Source organism: Myotis nattereri (assembly GCF_964212035.1).
Source record: "Myotis nattereri genome assembly, chromosome: 19".
NCBI classification, from domain to species: domain Eukaryota; kingdom Metazoa; phylum Chordata; class Mammalia; order Chiroptera; family Vespertilionidae; genus Myotis; species Myotis nattereri.
In genome coordinates this window covers 4,042,590-4,061,165 of record NC_138095.1, presented here as the reverse complement: position 1 = coordinate 4,061,165, position 18,576 = coordinate 4,042,590, and the positions used below count along the sequence as shown (strand labels likewise).

At 42.6% G+C, this 18,576-nt stretch overlaps 1 protein-coding gene across 6 annotated transcripts in view; it reads left to right on the top strand.

The window, feature by feature from the left end:
- GIT2 (GIT ArfGAP 2) overlaps positions 1 to 18,576 on the top strand; it is a 50,278-nt gene that overhangs the window by 26,734 nt on the left and 4,968 nt on the right. The window contains exons 13-18 of one of the 6 annotated variants that reach the window (XM_081114113.1): positions 1,833 to 1,975; positions 3,981 to 4,130; positions 8,227 to 8,475; positions 10,186 to 10,275; positions 16,127 to 16,209; positions 16,810 to 16,998. In XM_081114113.1, the coding sequence (XP_080970239.1) occupies positions 1,833 to 1,975; positions 3,981 to 4,130; positions 8,227 to 8,475; positions 10,186 to 10,275; positions 16,127 to 16,209; positions 16,810 to 16,998 (904 nt within the window). Of the gene's footprint in view, positions 1 to 1,832; positions 1,976 to 3,980; positions 4,131 to 6,907; positions 7,670 to 8,226; positions 8,476 to 10,185; positions 10,276 to 16,126; positions 16,210 to 16,809; positions 16,999 to 18,576 lie in introns of those variants that run through there. The other 5 variants (XM_081114114.1, XM_081114115.1, XM_081114116.1 and 2 more) reach the window with 5 other exon arrangements.

Below are 18,576 nucleotides of genomic sequence, written 5' to 3'. Positions count from 1 at the left end.
CATCAATGATGAGAGAACCATTGATTGGCTGCCTCCTGCATGCCCCCTACTGGGGACTGAGCCCGCAACCTGGGCATATGCCCTTGGCCTGGAATCAAACCGTGACCTCCTGATTCATAGGTCTATGCTCAACCACTGAGCCACGCTGGCTGGGCAAGTAATAATTTTTTAAATGAAGGTTTAGTTTCGTATAATACCAATTTTGTAAGGAAAACATTTACAACATACGTATGTACACGTGAATATACCACATGTAAGTATAAATATTAATCAGTCCTCATTATTCACAAATTCCATATTTGCAAATTCACCTATTCACTAAAATGTATTTGTAACCTCAAAATCAGTACTCATAGCACTTTCATGGTAATTTGTAGACATGTGCAAAGTGTTGAAAAACTTGAGTCACCGAAAGCATATATTCCCAGCTGAGATCGAATAAGATCACATTTTGCCTTTTGTTTCAGCTTTCATATTGTAAACAAGTGTCCTTTCCAAGGTCTGTGTAGTGTTATATTTTTCACGTTTTTTATGCTTTCTGTTAGTAATTTTACTGTTTAAAATGGGCCACAAGTGTAGTGCAGAAGTGCTGTTTAGGGTTTGTAAGCACCCGAAGGCTGTGATATGCCTTGTGGAGAAAATGCCTGTGTTAGATAAGCTTCGTTTGGACATGAGTTCTGCTGTTGGCTGTGAGTTCACTGTTAGTGAATCAACAATACATATTGTAGGCGTCTTTAAACACAGCACACGTAAAACAAGGTTACTCATAGGTCAGTCAATGGAAATGTTGTGACCAGAGGCTTGCAGGAACCTAACCCTGTGTTTCCATTCAGAACAGTGGTTCACTATTTACCAACTCAGTCTTTACAGCAACTTTATAGACCATAACTGCTGCAAATAATAATTATATATATGTTGAATCTCTATTACTTCCATAATCAGGTGCTATGTGTGTTTTAAATATTAATTTTAAAAATTAAAATTTACGTAGCCATAATTTATCATGCAGATATTATCTATCAAAATACCCAGAAATAATATTGGAAGTTAGAGGTAACCTTGAGTTACCTGAAAGAAATTGGAGAGACTTGGATAATTTGTGAACTCTTTTATTCAAAATGTGTTAGAGCCCATAGAATCATCCCTGCTCCCTTGTAGACCATTCCTTTCTGATATGCACATGTGTGTGGCTGCTGGGTCGTTCTGTTTTTTCCTCTCTCTCTCACTGGCATCCAGCTGACTAAATACCTGTGCCTGCTCTTTGAGCACCTAGTGTTTAGGCTCCACTTTAACAATCTTCTTTCTGTCTTGACTTGATGTTACCTGGGTAATCACAATTAAGCTTGCATTAGCACAGCTTCATCGTCATGATGTGGAGCCATACTCTGTCTCACTGAGTGATCAGAAACTTGGGAACCAGCCTCCTTTGTCTGAGTAGTTCTTTCTAATGATTTGCCCACATTTGGTGAGCAGCTCAGAGGGATGCTTAAATCTGTGCAGTTCGCAGTAGGCTGTCTGTCTGGTTTCTATCGCTGTCATTTTCCTTCAGTCTTTTAATAACAACCCAAAAATCCTCCCAATAGTTTTTTGGGGAAAAACTTTTTCTTGAGGCCCTGGCCAGGTAGCTTAGTTGGTAGAACATTGTCCCAATACTCCAAGGTTGCATGTTCGATCCCCAGTCAGGGCACATACATGAATGAACCAATGAATGCATAAATAAGTGGAACAACAAATCAGTGTTTCTCTCTATCCCTTCCTCCCTCTCTCTAAAAATCAATAACATCTTTAAAAGTTTTTAAGGCCTGAATAAAGTTATTTGCTTCTGTTGATAGACAATGTGGAGCTCATACTGAAAACCATCAGTAACCAGCACAGTACTGAGAGTCAAGACAATGACCAGCCGGACTATGACAGTGTGGCATCAGATGAAGACACAGATCTGGAAGCCACTGCCAGCAAGGCACACAGGCAGAAGGTGAGATGACACATAGGAAGGGAGACTGTGATTCTTTTAAAACTCTTCTCCTGCAGAATCACCTTACTTGTAAGCCACTTGAGGGCTAGCCCTGTGAAAGTGCTATGAGGTATAGTTGAGTTCACTAACGAGCTTGGGCTAAACAAAGGTCAAGCGAGGTAAATAGTTTTAAAACTGGGAGTCCTTTGTCCCTGAGTCACTGCTGACTCACGTGGCCCTGCTGCAGTTGTGACTTTATAAAACTTGTGAGGAGGGACTGTGTGCTTTATTCTTTCACAAATTTTTATCAAGTGACTTTTCTGAGTAATACTCCCCTGAATGAGGTCTGGTCCCTTTCCTGTGAGGCTCTCACTGCCTGAGAGGAGAGGTAGCTGCAGGAAGAGGCACACAGTGATATGTGTCATAAGCACCAACAGAAGAGACTGGGAGCCGAGAGGAGACACAACTTGTTGCTGAGGGGGAGTGGCCGGAGGCTTTGTGAATAGGATGGCTCTTAACGTGTCTTAAAGGATGCATTGGTTTGGGCACGTGAAAAGGCAGGGAAGAGTGGTCTAGGCAGAGAGAAAATGAAATAAAGCATCTGGTTGGGGTTCGTAGGGGGTGGGCTGGTGATGTGTAGAGAGCCTAAAAGGAGTGGGAACCAAAGCTACAGCAGAGGGTGGAGGTCACAACATGTGCCAGACTGAAAAGCATGGACCTTGGCAGGCAGAGCCGAGCCCAGGGAGCTTTTAGGGAGGGCAGGAGGCAGTGGTCAGCCATTTGGGGTCCTGCGTTTTGGGAGTAGTGTTCTGAAACGTCAGAGAGTAGAGGAAAGGAACCCAATCAGGATACTCCCCAAGAGCTGGCCAGGCCACTTAGGGCTTTGCTTGGAGGGTCCAGATCAGGGAGAGATCACTAGCAGAGAGTGAGCGCAGGGAGGGGCAGCAGGGGTTGGCTGGCCCACACTCTGCTGAATCCCCAAGACCTTGGCCCAGACCTAGCCCACAGAGGGGCTCAGCAAACATTTGAGAATGAGTGGGCAGGAAGATAGAATAGACCAGTCCTGGCAATAAGTTGAATGTTTGAACGGGGGGAGATAGACTTACAGAAGATGTGTCAGGGATTTGTAGCTCACGTGACTGTGAAAATGGTAGCGCCATTGGCAGATGCAGGGAATGCAGAGAGGACAGTGAGAGTCATGTGTCTGAAACACCCCTGCCAGGTTTCCCCAGCAGCACTGCGTTCACTTGGTGAAAGCGAAGGTCATGGCAGGACCCTACGGGAAAGGGTCCTCTGTGGACTAACGGGCCTCCCCCTCCTCTCTGCCCTGCACACCCACTCCCTCTAGCTGAGATCTGCCGCTGGCTGGAACGTTCTTCCTCTACACAGCCATTTGACTAATGTCCTCCCCTTCTTTAGGCTGCCGCTCACATCTCACCTACCCAAAGGCTTTCCCCATCTGTCGAAGTAAAATGCGCCCGCCTTCAGCCCTACTTGAGCTCCTTAGCCACTTACCCTTCTCCATATTATCTATTTTCCACCACACTTACCACCTTCAGTCAGACTGCATAGTTACTTGTTTTTATTTTTCCCCTCCCTCCCTCTGTTGGATATAAATGCCATGGAATAGGAATCGTAGTCTATTTTATTTTCCTATATATCCCAGAACACTGCCTGGTGCTCAATAAACTTTTGTTGGAGTGAATGAATTAAAGAATGAATAAAAAAAGAAAAATGAATGAGCAAGGAAAGACAGACAAGACAAATGCATTTAGAGAGTCATTGTCAGAGTAGGTTTATAGCTCTACTGCCTATTCTGTTAGAAAATACTGGCTTTAAATTTTTTCACATATTATAGTAACCCCACCTTAATGTTTTATTTTTTGCATTACCCTCAGAAGCCTTGATTTAGTTTGATTAACTTTGCAGTCCAGTTGGCATGGTCAGAATTTGAAATTCTTTAGCTGTTAGTCTTGAATGTTATCATCGTCTCAGATTGTGAACATTTTCCCCAATTTATTTTTAGAGCCTAGATTCAGATTTATCAGATGGACCAGTCACTGTGCAGGAATTTATGGAGGTCAAAAACGCTCTAGTGGCTTCTGAGGCCAAGATACAGCAGCTAATGAAGGTGAATAACAACTTGAGTGACGAGCTGAGAATTATGCAGAAAAAGGTAACATGTTAATAAATGCCAGGATGATTGACGCTTTAACCCCCATAGTATAAGGAAGAATCCCAGGCACAATACTTGTGGTTAGAGGGAAGAAAAACAGTTATTGTAACAGACCTAAAAACCTTTGGGCCAAGCTGTCTTTTTGGAAGTAATGTTTGGATATTGCAGGTAAAGTAGCTTTGATAAATAAATCCAGAGTAAGTGTCCCAATAGGAGAAACATACAACCTATTAGGTGCTTATCAGTTACAGTAACCCTTGCACCATTCTGTGCCTCCTGGGATCCTGGATGGCACTCCGTGGATGTGATTCTTCCTGTTGCTCATTCTACAAGAATAATCATAGCGGGAAGACAGAGCAGATGAAAGCCCTGGACAGGTATATGTGTTTATCAGCATTCCACATCATACCCCACCCCACGCCATGCAAGGGGTGCTGTCCCTCTTCACTCTTATTCTGAGTTGTTATTCACCCCCGCCCTGGCACCCCTGTCCCGCATCCCCACTTTATATTTCACCAGTGCTTAACCACTAGTTTATGATGTCCTCAGAGCCTGGAGCAGGGCCTGCCACAGAGCAGATGCTCAGTGAATATAAGAAAACATTGTTTACATTAGTGAGAGATGTTCACTAGTAAGAACCCCGTTTGCTTAGCATTTTCTCGTTCACTGCCTTTTAAGAGAGTCAGAAATACATTAATATATTAATCCCTAAAAGAAGTGTGGCTAACAGTAGCAAGGAATTTGTTTAAGATGAGGATTCCATATGTAATTTTTTATGAGAATTCTAAGACAAGAAAGTTGAAAAATTCTAAATTCTGCCCAAGACTTCACAGGTACTAATCCCATCATTCAATTCTCCACAATATGAGATTTTGTACACTTCCCTGAAACAGAAACAAAACAAAGGCATTTGAAGAGTCCTGCTTCAGAATCATTATCAAGAACAGAGGGCGTGGTGCAGTTCATTTGTGGCTGGGCCCTTTTCAATGATGCTTCCTAAAGGAAGGCCACAGGAGTAGGTGGGGACTGTGCCCTTCTGCTTGTCAGGGAAGTACACTGCAGTGTGCCCTGGCCTGGGCGTGGTCTAGGGTTCTTTTGATGTTGGGTTCTAGATCATTTGTTGAGACATATTGAGATAGATGGCTGTACTAGCTATAATAGAAGGGGACAAGAAGATCAGTCAGATTTTAACCTAACACTTATTCTGTGCCTTGCTGGCCCTGGTATGCAGCCATAACATACAGGGCTTGCACTTCCTCTGTCTTTTCTGAAATACCTTTTGTTTAATAAATTACAGTTTGACCCATTAATTGAACTAATAATTTTGTTCAGGTGCCTTTTTCTGAAACATGCTGACGTTGCCACTCTAAGTCAGCCTGCTAAGCATCAGCTTTTTTATTCTTTTTTTTATATATATATATATATATATATATTTATTGATTTTTTACAGAGAGGAAGGGAGAGAGATAGCTAGAAACATTGATGAGAGAGAAACATCGATCAGCTGCCTCCTGCACATTTCCCACTGGGGATGTGCCCGCAACCCAGGTACATGCCCTTGACCGGAATCGAACCTGGGACCTTTCAGTCCGCAGGCCGACGCTCTATCCACTGAGCCAAACCGGTTTCGGCAGCTTTTTTATTCTTTTTTTCTTTTTTTTAATATATTTTATTGATTTTTTACAGAGAGGAAGGGAGAGAGATAGAGAGTTAGAAACATCGATGAGAGAGAAACATCGATCAGCTGCCTCCTGCACATCTCCTACTGGGGATATGCCCGCAACCCAGGTACATGCCCTTGACCGGAATGAACCTGGGACCTTTCAGTCCGCAGGCCGACGCTCTATCCACTGAGCCAAACCAGTTTCGGCGAGCTTTTTTATTCTTTAATGCTCCTTTTAGTACTGGTAGAAATTGCCAGAGATAACCTATCTCTGAAAGCAAATGTCTTAAGCTGCTTTAAGAAATAGAGAGTGAAATTATTTGCTGTTGCTCATGGATTATTTCCTCAATTCTTGGAAAAGCTTTTGATTTCTGAAACTATTGGATTATCTGTAACTTTTCATTTCCTATTATCCTCCTTCCAAATAAAAAAAAGTGGTCTAGTTCTCAATAAGATAAGTATCATTCAGATTCATCCAAGATGCCTCTCTAAATATAGAATACTAAAGTTCTTAAAGATTGAGACCAGGAAATGTGCTCATCAAAACACTTGCAAACAAAATCCAGACTGGATGTTTCAGAGACATGAAACATCCTTGTCTTCAACTCCCTAAGAGAAGGCTTTTACATAGACATGTGACCAGACACCACTCCTTCATCGGCAGGCGTGTGTCAGTTAAGCTCCTCACTCTTTGGACCTTGACCATTTCACTTTAGGATATGGGTTCCCTAAGACATAGTTTTGACAGGCACCTTACGCCTGTCTGTGTCCTGGAATGTAGGGACTTTCCATGGCTGCTGGCCACTTTGCAGCTGTTGTTCCTTCTTTGGAAAGGGAGTTGCAGACACGTTAGATTCTGAAAGGGTTTGTGGTGTAGAGGCAGCCCTTCGTGGTCACTCTTCGAGAAAATGGAGGATGCGGGTATTTCTCTGACAGAGGCCGTACGCCAGGCTTTCACAGACGTTTGGCACTATTAATATAAAGTATGTGAGATATGTTTATTTAGCAAAGATGCATTGATTTTATTTCAAAGTTAAGTAAAGTTTTTTAATATATAAATATATAGAGTTGACAAAGTAGCGTGATTTCTATTTGATCTTTCACATTTGAACAGTTGCTTGGAAAAGATGCTAATTAATGAAGAGGAGCAGCCACTATTGGTGCATTTTCACAGATCGGTGCTTTATAAATAAAAATTGAAAGTAACTCCTAACACTGAATGGTTTACTATCGAACAAGTAATGATCTTCTGGTGCAGATGCAGTTGCTTGCGGACCTGAGCCTTGGCCCTGGTGGGGAATTTGGTCAGATTTTACAGTCACTGTCAAAGAGTAGACAGCTGAATGCACACCACACCCAGCTTATAAATGTCATGGACCATGAAGGAGCACCAGAGGGGAAGGACATTGCAGACTGGACTCAGTTAATTGTGTTAAAATGCCAGACGCCAAAGAGTAACATGATTCCTTGCTGATCCCTTAACTCTCATTCATCCGACGCCATGAAGCAACCTGCATGTGAGGAATGGAGAGAGCATTCAGGGTCTCCAAGTGACAGCCTCTAACTAAATGGGGTGGTGCCAGGCAGATTAGAGTGTTTAAAGCTGGCACCGTCATGGTCGCAGTTTTGGGTGACAAAACCAAAGGAGAGAGAGGCCACATATTCCAGCTCTGGCTGAAAGCTGATCAATCACCAAAGGGAAGCGAGCGTGCTGCGTGGAGCGTTCGGATGACGATGTTAACAGAACAGGTCTTCAGTTTTCTTTGTAATATGTTAATGCAGCAAGCATACCATGATTCGGCTCCCTCTCTTTTTTTAACGTGTGCTACATTGTTTGGAACATCAAGAATATTATGAAATAAAACTTGTTGATTATAATTTTTCCTGTTGGCTTTCTGGGAGGTAGCTGACCTGATTTTTCATAAGCTGAACTTCACTGTCTTTCTTGCTTTGCACAGCAACTCCAGTAACTTTTGTGCTGCTTCCATGGTGTCCGCTGGCATTTTTGGCATTGGCAAATTGCTCAGGGCTCATTTGAAAAGCAAGTTACCGAAGCGGTGTCTTAATGATCTCAAGCTCTTGCTAGCAACAGCTTTAGGGAAATCCAGAGTTCAGCTTGCCTGAAAACATTTCTCAGGTCTGCCATGACCAAATTTTAAGTTGTTAGACATTTTGTTTTTAAAAAGTCTAATCTGCAACTTTTCCACATTTAGAAATTAAGCTATTTATCATGCTTCAGCGATGAAGTGAGTTGATTGCGTTTCATTCATTCAAGAAGACAGAATTCTCATTTACAGTTGCCTTTTACTTTCAACCCAGCTAGCTATTATTGTTTTTATTGTTTAAAGCTAGTAGTTGTATGCATTTATTTGGTGTTTGCTTTTTCTGCTTGCTGTGGAAAAACACAGTCCCACTGCCAAACATTTCTTTCAGCTTCAGACACTCCAGAGTGAAAATTCGAACCTCAGGAAACAGGCCTCAACCAAAATATATCAGGTGCAAACTGGTTCTGAGTACCCAGATACTTCCAACCACTCTTCCTTAAAGCGACGTCCGTCCGCCCGGGGCAGTAGGCCCATGTCCATGTACGAGACGGGATCAGGTCAGAAGCCATACCTCCCAGTGGGAGAAGCAAACCACCCCGAAGAGAGCAGGACGAGACTGCAGCCGTTCCCTGCACACGTAAGTACCACCACTGGCGCTTCCACTGTTCCCTCTCTGTGCAGCCTGCCTCTGCGTTCCCTCTTCTGAACCTGTAGATGCCCACGTCTCTGCTTTGCCAAATTGGGCTATGAGAGTTGTGTTTGCTGTATTAACATGTTGACAGATGCTTGTAGGAGCACCATAAGCACACAGGGCCATTGGCCAAAAGTTTTCCAACAAAACCGATATTCTGGTTCTTGCTCAGCTCCCCTCCCCTTTTTCTCCCTATTGGAATTTTATTTTCTTATAACCAACTTTCATCCCCATTTCCAAAAACAAAAACAAATTGTTAAGGTTGCCACTAGAAGTAAGCGCCATCTTCTTTGAGGTCGATAAGACAGGTCCATGCCCCTTTATGAACTAGAGCCCTTAGAATGCAAGGTGCCTTCTCTGCTCCTCCCAGTTGAGCAGGTGGCCTCGGTGACCTGGACACCCACAGCTCTGGGCTCCGCAGTCTGCACGTGTGGTCAGCGTGCCTGCTTCGCTTCCGCCTCCCCTGCCGCTCCATTGTGGAGAAGCAAGGCTTTGTCCTTTCATAAGAATGAGGTGTAAAAACTCTACATTGATTTTACAAGTGTTGTGTTCCAAAGATTGTACTCTGTAAAGGCTGCTAACATCTTATTTTACAATGGGATAATATTGTGTTGTGAGGTTTTAAAATAATATATTTCAGATTTATTTTAAAAATCTGTTTTGACAAAATGTCACAGGTGTTTTGAACTTATGTGGTGATTTTTAGAGAATAATATTTATCTTTTTGAATGTCACAGTTGTTATTTTTTTCAGTCAAATTTTGTAAGTTTCCAAAAAATTCTCAGAAAATTCAAAGTAAAGAATATGTATGGTCTAGTAAATTTAAGCCCTATTTTAATTTTGTCCAGCTTTAGTGTGGTAAAGTTACTGTGTTGTTATATTGTAATTGGGAATATATTACTTCAACTTTCTAAGTTGTTTGGGGTAAACATTCTAAAGCAGTTGATTTGATACTTTTGGTGTAATGGAATGTCATTGAACTAAATTTAAAAACTTATTTTTGGCCCTGACTGGTTTGGCTCAGTGGATAGAGCGTCGGCCTGCGGACTGAAAGGTCCCAGGTTCGATTCCAGTCAAGAAAAACAAAACAAAACAACAAACAAAATAAAACACACAAAAAACTTATTTTTGTATAACTGAAAAACAAAATTTAAGAAAAGGAAGCTTTGTTAGTTTCCAAAGTGTATTTTTTTATTTTAGAAACACTTAGAATGTAAAAATGTCATTATTTCATTATTGCAGAACTTTTATATCTACTAAAAAATAGATAACATACCAACTTTTAATCATTCATATAGTTTCTCATTTCATATTATCTGTCTTAATTAAAAATATTTAAGGATATTTATTTTTTTAAAATCTACCAGCAAATTTGACAAATTATGCTAGATATTATCTTTTCCCTTATATAGAAAAAATAGCTTTATAAATTACGAGTAATTTCTGGAAGGCATTTCACTAAGGGATTAAACATGTCTGGGCATCTGTTGTCGGCTAGTGTGGCAGTCAGCCGCCTGTCACAGAAATGTCAGCACTGACCTCGCGTATTGAGTAGCGTTTTAGGACTCTTCCTGGGAAGCCGGGGCTGAGGCCGGGGTAGGTGGTAGGGTTTTGTTGTATGTATTTTCCCGAGTGTGTTTCTTTTTCCCCTTTCAGATCGGGAGGAGTGCGCTTGTGACCTCCTCTTCGTCTCTGCCTTCCTTCCCCTCCACACTTTCCTGGTCCAGGGACGAAAGCACCCGAAGGGTTAAGTACACTCTGAATGGTTGGCTCTCTGGAGGAGGGGCAGCTCCTGGGCCACTGTGTGTTTCTGGCCCCCCTGTCCTCCTGCTGATTGCCCTCTGTCCTGCATGAGGCAGCTCTTAGCAGCACGCATGGACACACGCACACGCCTACGGGAGACGGCCACCCTTTCGTCTAACATTACTCTGTTTCACGTACTATTTAACCAAGTTCACAATTCACCCTATAACATTTATTCTGAGCATACCGTCATTTTAAACAATCAGAATATTAGCTGGCTGCTGGTTAAATATTGTAGTAGGGCACATCTGTCAGATTTGTTCAGAGCTTCAGTTATCAGATTAAAACTAGTATATTTGGACTAACTGAAACACCAAGACATCATGCTTTTTCATTTCTTTTAACCCCTTAACATACTTTGTCAGCACCATACTTGACAAACCAAGGTTTTGCCGTCCCTGGGTTTCATGTAAGCATTGCAACACAGCAGGATTGGAGGTCTCGGCAGCTGTTAGTATGCAGCTGCTTACTTTATTCGTTGGTCAAGTCCAACTTTCTTTTTTGTTGTTGTTGTTTTAATCCTCACCCGAGAATACTCTTCCATTGATTTTTAGGGAGAGTAGAAGAGAAAGGGAAAGACAGAGAGGAAACATTGATGTGAGAGAAATACATCCATTGGTTGCCTCCTGCATGAGCCCCAACCAGGGCACGGGCCAGGGAGGAGCCTGCAACCAAGGTACGTGCCCTTGACCGGAATTGAACCCGGGACCCTTTGATCCTCAAGCTGATGCTCTATCCACTGAGCCAAACCAGTTAGTGCTCCATTAATTTTTAAAATTTTTTTATTGATTTCAGAGAGGAAGGGAAAGGGAGAGAGAGAAATATCAGTGATGAGAGAGAATCATTGATTGGCTGCCTCCTGCATGCCCCCTACTGGGGATTGAGCCTGCAACCCGGGCATGTGCCCTGACCGGGAATCAAGCCATGACCTCCTGGTTCATAGCTCGACACAACCACTGAGCCACACTGGCTGAACTCTATTAATGTTTTTAGAGAGAGTGGAAGGGAGGGGGAGGGGGGAAAAGAGGAAGAAAGAGAGAGAGAGTAATGTCAATGTGAGAGAGACACATGGGTTGGTTGCTTCTTGCACGCTCCCCCACCGGGGCTGGGGGTAGAACCTGTGACCCTTTGGGACACGGGCCGACCCTCTAACCACTTAGCCACATGGGCCAGATGTATTCACTTTCTGATGTATAACTTGCATTCCCAGTAACAGTACACAATTCAGGCAAACTCCATTTAGAATAGCCAGGTAACAAGTATTAAGTACCTCCTCCATGCACAGCCTTTTTTTTTTTAATTGATTTCAGAAACAGGAAGTGAGACAGAGAGAGGCGGAGAGAGAGAAATATCAATGTGAAACATCAATCAGTTTCCTTCTGCACATGCCCCGACGTGGGATCAAACCCACCACCTTTTGGTGCACAGGACAATGCTCCAACCAACTGGATCACACCAGCCAGGGTCAGACCCAGCTTTTTGGTTTGTCAGTGAAAGGGTCCTAGGGATTTAGGTGACATCCCGGCTACCAAAGGCACTGTCCATTTAAAAAACAGTCTCATGCATGGAGAGCACATGCTGGGACACACGTGGAAAGAGCTCAAGCCTTGAAGACCTGCAGTCAGGTCCCCGCTCACTCTTTTTTTACACCAGGGGCGTGTCCCTAAGATGAGAGGAGAAAAGGGAGCTGTGGGTGCGGGACCCCCTTTATAGACACTAGGATTTGCACCTGGCCTTTGTCCATTCCCTGCACATACGTAGGAATGATGAGTTGTTCTCTTCCACTGCCAGCGCCACATGGCACATTGGGGCCCCTTAGGGGTTCTTTACCACAGCTTTGAAGCAGTCTACTAAAAAGAATTCAAGTCTTCTGAGCAGTTCTAAAAAGGAACTGCAATGTTTTTATTACAATATTTCAGTTAAACTAAGGGGCAGTTAGTAGAAATGAAATATCTCATGAACTTTTACTTGAGTTAAGTAAACTTTTGTCCACTATAAAATTAAAAAAGCAAAACTTTATTTTTCTGGTAGTTTTGAGAATAATTGCAAGGACTGCTTTCTGAAATGGAGTTTTATACAAGATTAACAATTAAGTCATTTAAACTGATAATCCTGAATATTCCTGGAAGCTTTATCATGAGTTCAGGTTCATATGGCATGTCTGTATTTTTAAAAAATTACAAATCTATAGAATAAACTGAACCAGCACCAGCTATACCAGTGGTTCTCAACCTTCCTAATGCCGCGACCCTTTAATACAGTTCCTCATGTTGTGGTGACCCCCAACCATAAAATTATTTTCATTGCTACTTCATAACTGTAATTTTGCTACTGTTATGAGTCATGATGTAAATATCTGATATGCAGAATGTATTTTCATTGTTACAAATTAAACATAATTAAAGCACAGTGATTAATCACAAAAACAATATGTAATTATATATGTGTTTTTCGATGGCGACCCCTGTGAAAGGGTCGTTCAACCTCCAAAGGTGTCGTGACCCACAGGTTGAGAACCGCTGAGCTATACGGTAACTTTTCTATTAACAGCTTTGAGAGAGCAGCACTTTTAACTAATGGATCTTACCTCTGCATGTTCACAATCATTTTTCACAAAATTAAATGCTGGCTAACTTGAAATCCTATATATGTTTTTGTCGACAATAACGAAGGACTTAATTTGTAAGTAACTGATTTCCTGCCAAACATTGTTTTCAGTGCTGGAGACACGTTTCCTGAGGACTTTTATAGACATATGAGTTATTACTCTTCTCAAATGTTTAAATGAAACTTGGTACTTTTGATCATTGTGAGGGTAGTGCATTTGATTTGTAATTATCAAATTTATATCAAGGAAGGCAAAAACATCCATTATAAAATGTGGGATTTTCTGGGCTTAATTCTGTTTTCTAGATTTTTCCACTGGAACAGCTCTGGATGAATTTTCCAGAATAATTATTTAAATGCAAGTCTTTTTATTACATTTACGTGCGTGCGTGTGTGTGTGTGTGTGTGTGTGTGTATAAAAACTGAAGGAAAATAAATTTAAAGATTGGTCAAACATTCCCTGTGAAAGGTAAGATGGGTGTTTGTTTTTGAAATCACCTGTGAAGAGCCTGCTTCCTGCACTGGACACAGGGCCTGCCTTTGTCTTCCATCTAGACTTCCAGTGGCCAGTGACTCACGGCTTGATTCATGAAGCCAGATAAATGGGCAGCAAGTGAAGCAGAAATGGCTTTCTTGTAGGAGATATAAGCGAAGGGATGTTAAAAGTTATAGTCAATTTACAGAACTTAAACTCTCTAACACTTTTAATCATTTGCCAGATGAATTTGAGTGGATAAAGTATGAATTTTAGGAGCCAGCACAGGTGTCTTCTGTTAAAGTGGCTAGGACCAAATAGAGCATTTGGGGGGAACGCAGAAGACCAGCAGACAGAGAAAGAGCCTTTTCCCTGGGAGAGGACAGCGAAGCCATGAGGATAGTGAGCAAAATGTGATGTGAACTTAGGAGCCTTCCACCTGGGGGCTGGCTGCCTTGCCTGTCCACATAAGGGCCTTCAGAGGACCAGGCAGCATTACCAGTAAGGAGCAAATAATTACATTTTATGTGGATTTTTCTTACACTGACTTACTCTAAGGTAGCCACTCTTTTGGATGAAACTGTAGAGTCTCCAGATGTTTAAACAAGGCTCTCAGTTTACAGCTGACCCTCAAACAACATGGGGGTTAGGGACACCGACCGCCCCTGCATTCAAAAATCTGATTATCACTCAGGTTGGCCCTTTGCATATGCAGATGTCCAACCACCAGTTGACCCTTGAACAATGTGGGTTTGAACTACGTGGGTCTGAACTATGTGGGTCAATTGAACTGTGCAGGTCAATTGAAAAAAATTTTTGTGGCCCTGGCCGGGTAGCTCAGTTAGTTAGAGCATCGTTCCGATAGGCCAAGATTGCAAGTTTGATCCCCGGTCAGGGCACGTACAAGAATCAACCAATGAATGCATAGTAAATGGAACAACTAATCAGTGTTTCTCTTTCTCAAAAAAATCAATCCTGTATTCTTTTTAAAAAATATGTATTTTTTTTTTTTTATTTGAGAGAAAGGAAGGGACAGAGATAGATAGAAACATCTATCCGCTGCCTCCTGCATGCCCTCTACTGGTGATCAAGCCAGCAATCCGGGCATGTGCCTGACCAGGAATCGAACCACTGACTTTTTGGTCGGCGCTCAACCATTGAGCCACACCAGCCTGTATTCTTTAAGGAACAATTGTATAGCAATTCCTTCTTTCTCTCTTTTTTTTTTTTTTTTTTTTTTTTAGCTATTTCTTTAGCCACATTTTATTGCAGCATTAGTACAATTCCTTAAGTCACATGTTTTTATTAACTCGGATTAAATTCAAGGTGTAGAGCTGGAAATAGTTTAGATTTGTATTTTTCGAAGTAATCAGTTTAGGTTTTAAATCAGCTTCCACTGATTTCTATTCTAGATGAAGACGTTCTCAAGCATTATGGATGAAGTACATACTGAGGGAAACCCATGTTTACTAAATATAGTGGGGCCTTGACTTAATGAGTTTAGAGTTTAATTCGTTCTGAGACCGAGCTCGTTAAGGAGCTCGTTAACTCAAATTACTTTGTCAACTCAATGCAAAAAATCTGCTGAGAGACAGCTGGTATCTCAAAAAACTCGTTAGTCGGGACACTCGTAAGTCAAGGCCCCACTGTACTTCAAGGGAGTGTGGTCCCCTTCAAATTTTGTCACCCTGGAAGGCCCTATACTTAGCTGTGCTGCCATTTGCTCAACACATTTTTACCATTCCTCTTAAATCTGCCACCCATTTTTTAATTTCCACAATTGCATCAGATCTTTATATTTTGAGGGTTAGGTGTTTTGAGAAACAGATAAAAATGGTTGGAAATCAAGTATACACCAGGTTAAGCTATTTTGATTCACAAACAACATGTGGCAATCAATTAACAATACTAGTTTTCTGGTCTGATAAAACCCCTCTGAAGAGTTCCTAGAGAGCCATATGTGTTTTGAGCATTGGTGAGCCTCAGCGCCCAGGCATGGGATATTGGAGGTAGCAAGAGGCCTGGGCTCTAGGTCCTGTTTTTCTGCTGAGTCTGGCCTTGGGTGTGTCATTTTCTCACCTGGTGTTAAGACTACTAGTAGATAATCTGCAGGCAGCTTCCAGTGCTGAAGTTCGATGGGTATCAAAGCGTTGGCATTTTGCTATTCAGTGGGACTTGTCGTATTGTAGTTACACTCATATTCCTTGGAGAACTAAGTGTGGGTGTTGCTTGTGTGTCTGCATTAGTTTGTACCAAGGATCTGCTTATGGAGTAGCCACTGAGCTAAGAATGGTGCAAAAAAGGAAAAAGTATTTTTGTATCCACTGTTCATCTTTTTTTTTTTTTTAAATATATTTTATTGATTTTTTTACAGAGAGGAAGGGAGAGAGAGAGATAGAGAGTTAGAAACATCGATGAGAGAGAATCATCGATCAGCTGCCTCCTGCACATCTCCTACTGGGGATATGCCCGCAACCCAGGTACATGCCCTTGACCGGAATCGAACCTGGGACCTCTCAGTCCGCAGGCCGACGCTCTATCCACTGAGCCAAACCGGTTTCGGCCACTGTTCATCTTTTACTAGATTTTCAATAAAGGGTTGGCTCCGTCCCAAATGAGATCTGGGCCATGCAGGTGATGATTCCTGGGGAAGAGCAGCTCCTCAGGAGTGTCTGATGCTCCGAACCAACGGGCCCCTTTTTTCTCTTGTAGGCGTCCAGACTGGAGAAGCAGAACAGCACGCCTGAAAGTGACTATGACAACACCCCCAACGACACGGACCCAGAGGACATGGGGTACAGCTGCAGAAGGATGTGCCGGGGGTCGGGCTCTGAAACCAGATGTCTAGCTAGCCGTGGTCAGGAGACGTAGTTCATCACCTGCCCCCCTTTTCTCTATTTCCAGACCCATAAAGTCTTAAAATATTGGGGCATAAGTTCATAGCTCAACACCGCATCACACATTATTGCCACAGGCGGCTTTTTTTCCTTTACTAGCATATTTTATGTCTCTAAGTCTCTGTAATGTGCTTCAAATCAGTACTTCACTTTAAGTCGCTGTTAGGTTATATTCTGCATTTTTACCCCATGGGACTGACTCAGAGATGGCTTTATAATGATGCGCCCTCCCCATTCCAGTTATTCCCTCCCTTTCCCCATCTTTACCCTTTCTACAAGAGTCTTCATTTCCAGCCCTGTGGTGAATGGAAGAGCCTCCATGTGAGCTGTGGCTGCCTGTTGGTGAAACAGCCTTACCATGAGTCTCCTGCCAGACAGGAGAAAGGGGAACACAAAAGCAGCCTGCTCTTGTGTTCAGCAGATGCACGGCAGTGGCTCCTAGAAACAGAAACCGCAGATAAGCACCTGCTGCATTAGCCTCTTCTGTCATGTCCACAGGTCAAGCAGGAAGGGAAGGCAGAGGAGTATGGTGTGGCAAGGTGATGGCTCAGTACCAGATATGGCAGAACCCTCCACGGCCCCAAGCCCCATCCTCCCCAGCACCGAAGACGTCATCCGGAAAACTGAGCAGATCACCAAAAACATCCAGGAGCTCCTAAGAGCAGCCCAAGAAAATAAACATGACAGGTAAGGGCTTAGGTCCTGCCTGGGAGAACATGCACCTGCCCCAGAGGTGCTGCTCCGGTCAGGAATGGAGTTTTTTCAATGTCCTGATTTTAAAGGTTTTTGAAAATTTCAGGTTTACATAACAGGTTTAAGAACAAATTTGTAAATGTGGGTTTGTTTTTTTACATGGTATTTTCAGTTTTTCATTCCTCTTATGAAGTACTCTGAAAATAAATGTCACTAGGAATATAATCGCTGTGTCGTTGGGACAGTGATATTCCTAGTTCTAGGCAGAGAAGGGAGGGAAGCTCCTGAGAACTTGCCCTTGATTCTTCCCAGCACCACTGCTCCCTGTGATCGCCTTAGCCAGCCAGTTTGCCGACGTAAAAGATACCCTGAAAGGCACCTGATTTCTTATGTCTCCCGTGTGTGCCTCTGCTTGTATTTGTATGAAACATCTAAGGCACAAGTGGTTTACCGATAAAAGTTGCTCAAATCACCATTCACGTAACTGTCTGCTCACTCTGAGCAGAACCATATCGAGCAGAGCCACTTCTTAGCACAGGAAGGGACTGGCTCTTGTTCTAACTCATCCTTTTCTCCTCTGAGAACTTCCGTTCAGTTAACTGTTCTGGGTGACATCCTACTTTCATGTGCTTGCGTTGCATTGTTCTCTTTGGTAGTTGTCAAAAATATAAATACCTGCCCTACCGCCATTTCTGGGTTCAACGATCGCAGTATGGTGCTTGGTACAATTTGGAAATTTTTTACTTTATAGTGTACAGATTTATTCAATAAATGTCATGATCTGATTTCTTTTTTAAGACCTTGAGAGTCCTGGCTGGTTTCTCTGTGGTTAGAGCATCAGCCTGTGGACTGAAGGGTCTCCGGTTCGATTCCCAGTCAAAGGCACATGCCTCGGTTGCAGGTTCTTTTTTGTTTGTTTTTTCTTTTTTTTCGGTTGCAGGTTCGATGCCCTGCTTCAACCATGTGTAGAAGGCAACCAATCGCTGTGTGTTTCTCACATCAGTGTTTCTCTCGCTCTCCCCATCCTCCCTTCCACTCTCTAAAAATCAATGGAAAAAATATGCTCTGTGAGCTTTAAAAAAAAGACCATGAGAGAATGATGTGAAGATTTTAATCATTAGCTCATTCTTTTGCTTTAAGCCAGAACTGGTGTAGAAAATTTATATTTTACAATCTGTTTGATGTTCTCTTAAAATCTCTGGTTACTTACGTGCTCAAGATGCTTTTATTCACAACCTTGTGTTGTACTAATTAAACCCATGCCTTTTCCTCCTGTTAGTCCATCGCTTGTGTTATGTTAAGTAGACCAATAGCCCGTGTGGACACATTCAGGCTTGGTCCTGGTCCCTCTGGTCTAGGCAAGCTCCCCTCAGCCCCTGGCCGTACCTCAGCCTGGCTCTACTCCTGCCTGTGTCTCTCTCACACTCACACACAGGAAATCACACAGTTCAGGGTCACTGCATATCAGGCACAAAGCCCTTTTGGGGACAGGTAACAGTTTGAAGTTGTGAACGTGAACTCCCTCTGATAAGGGAGGAGGCCTTTCTCTTTAATCTGTGTGCTCCCTTTGTG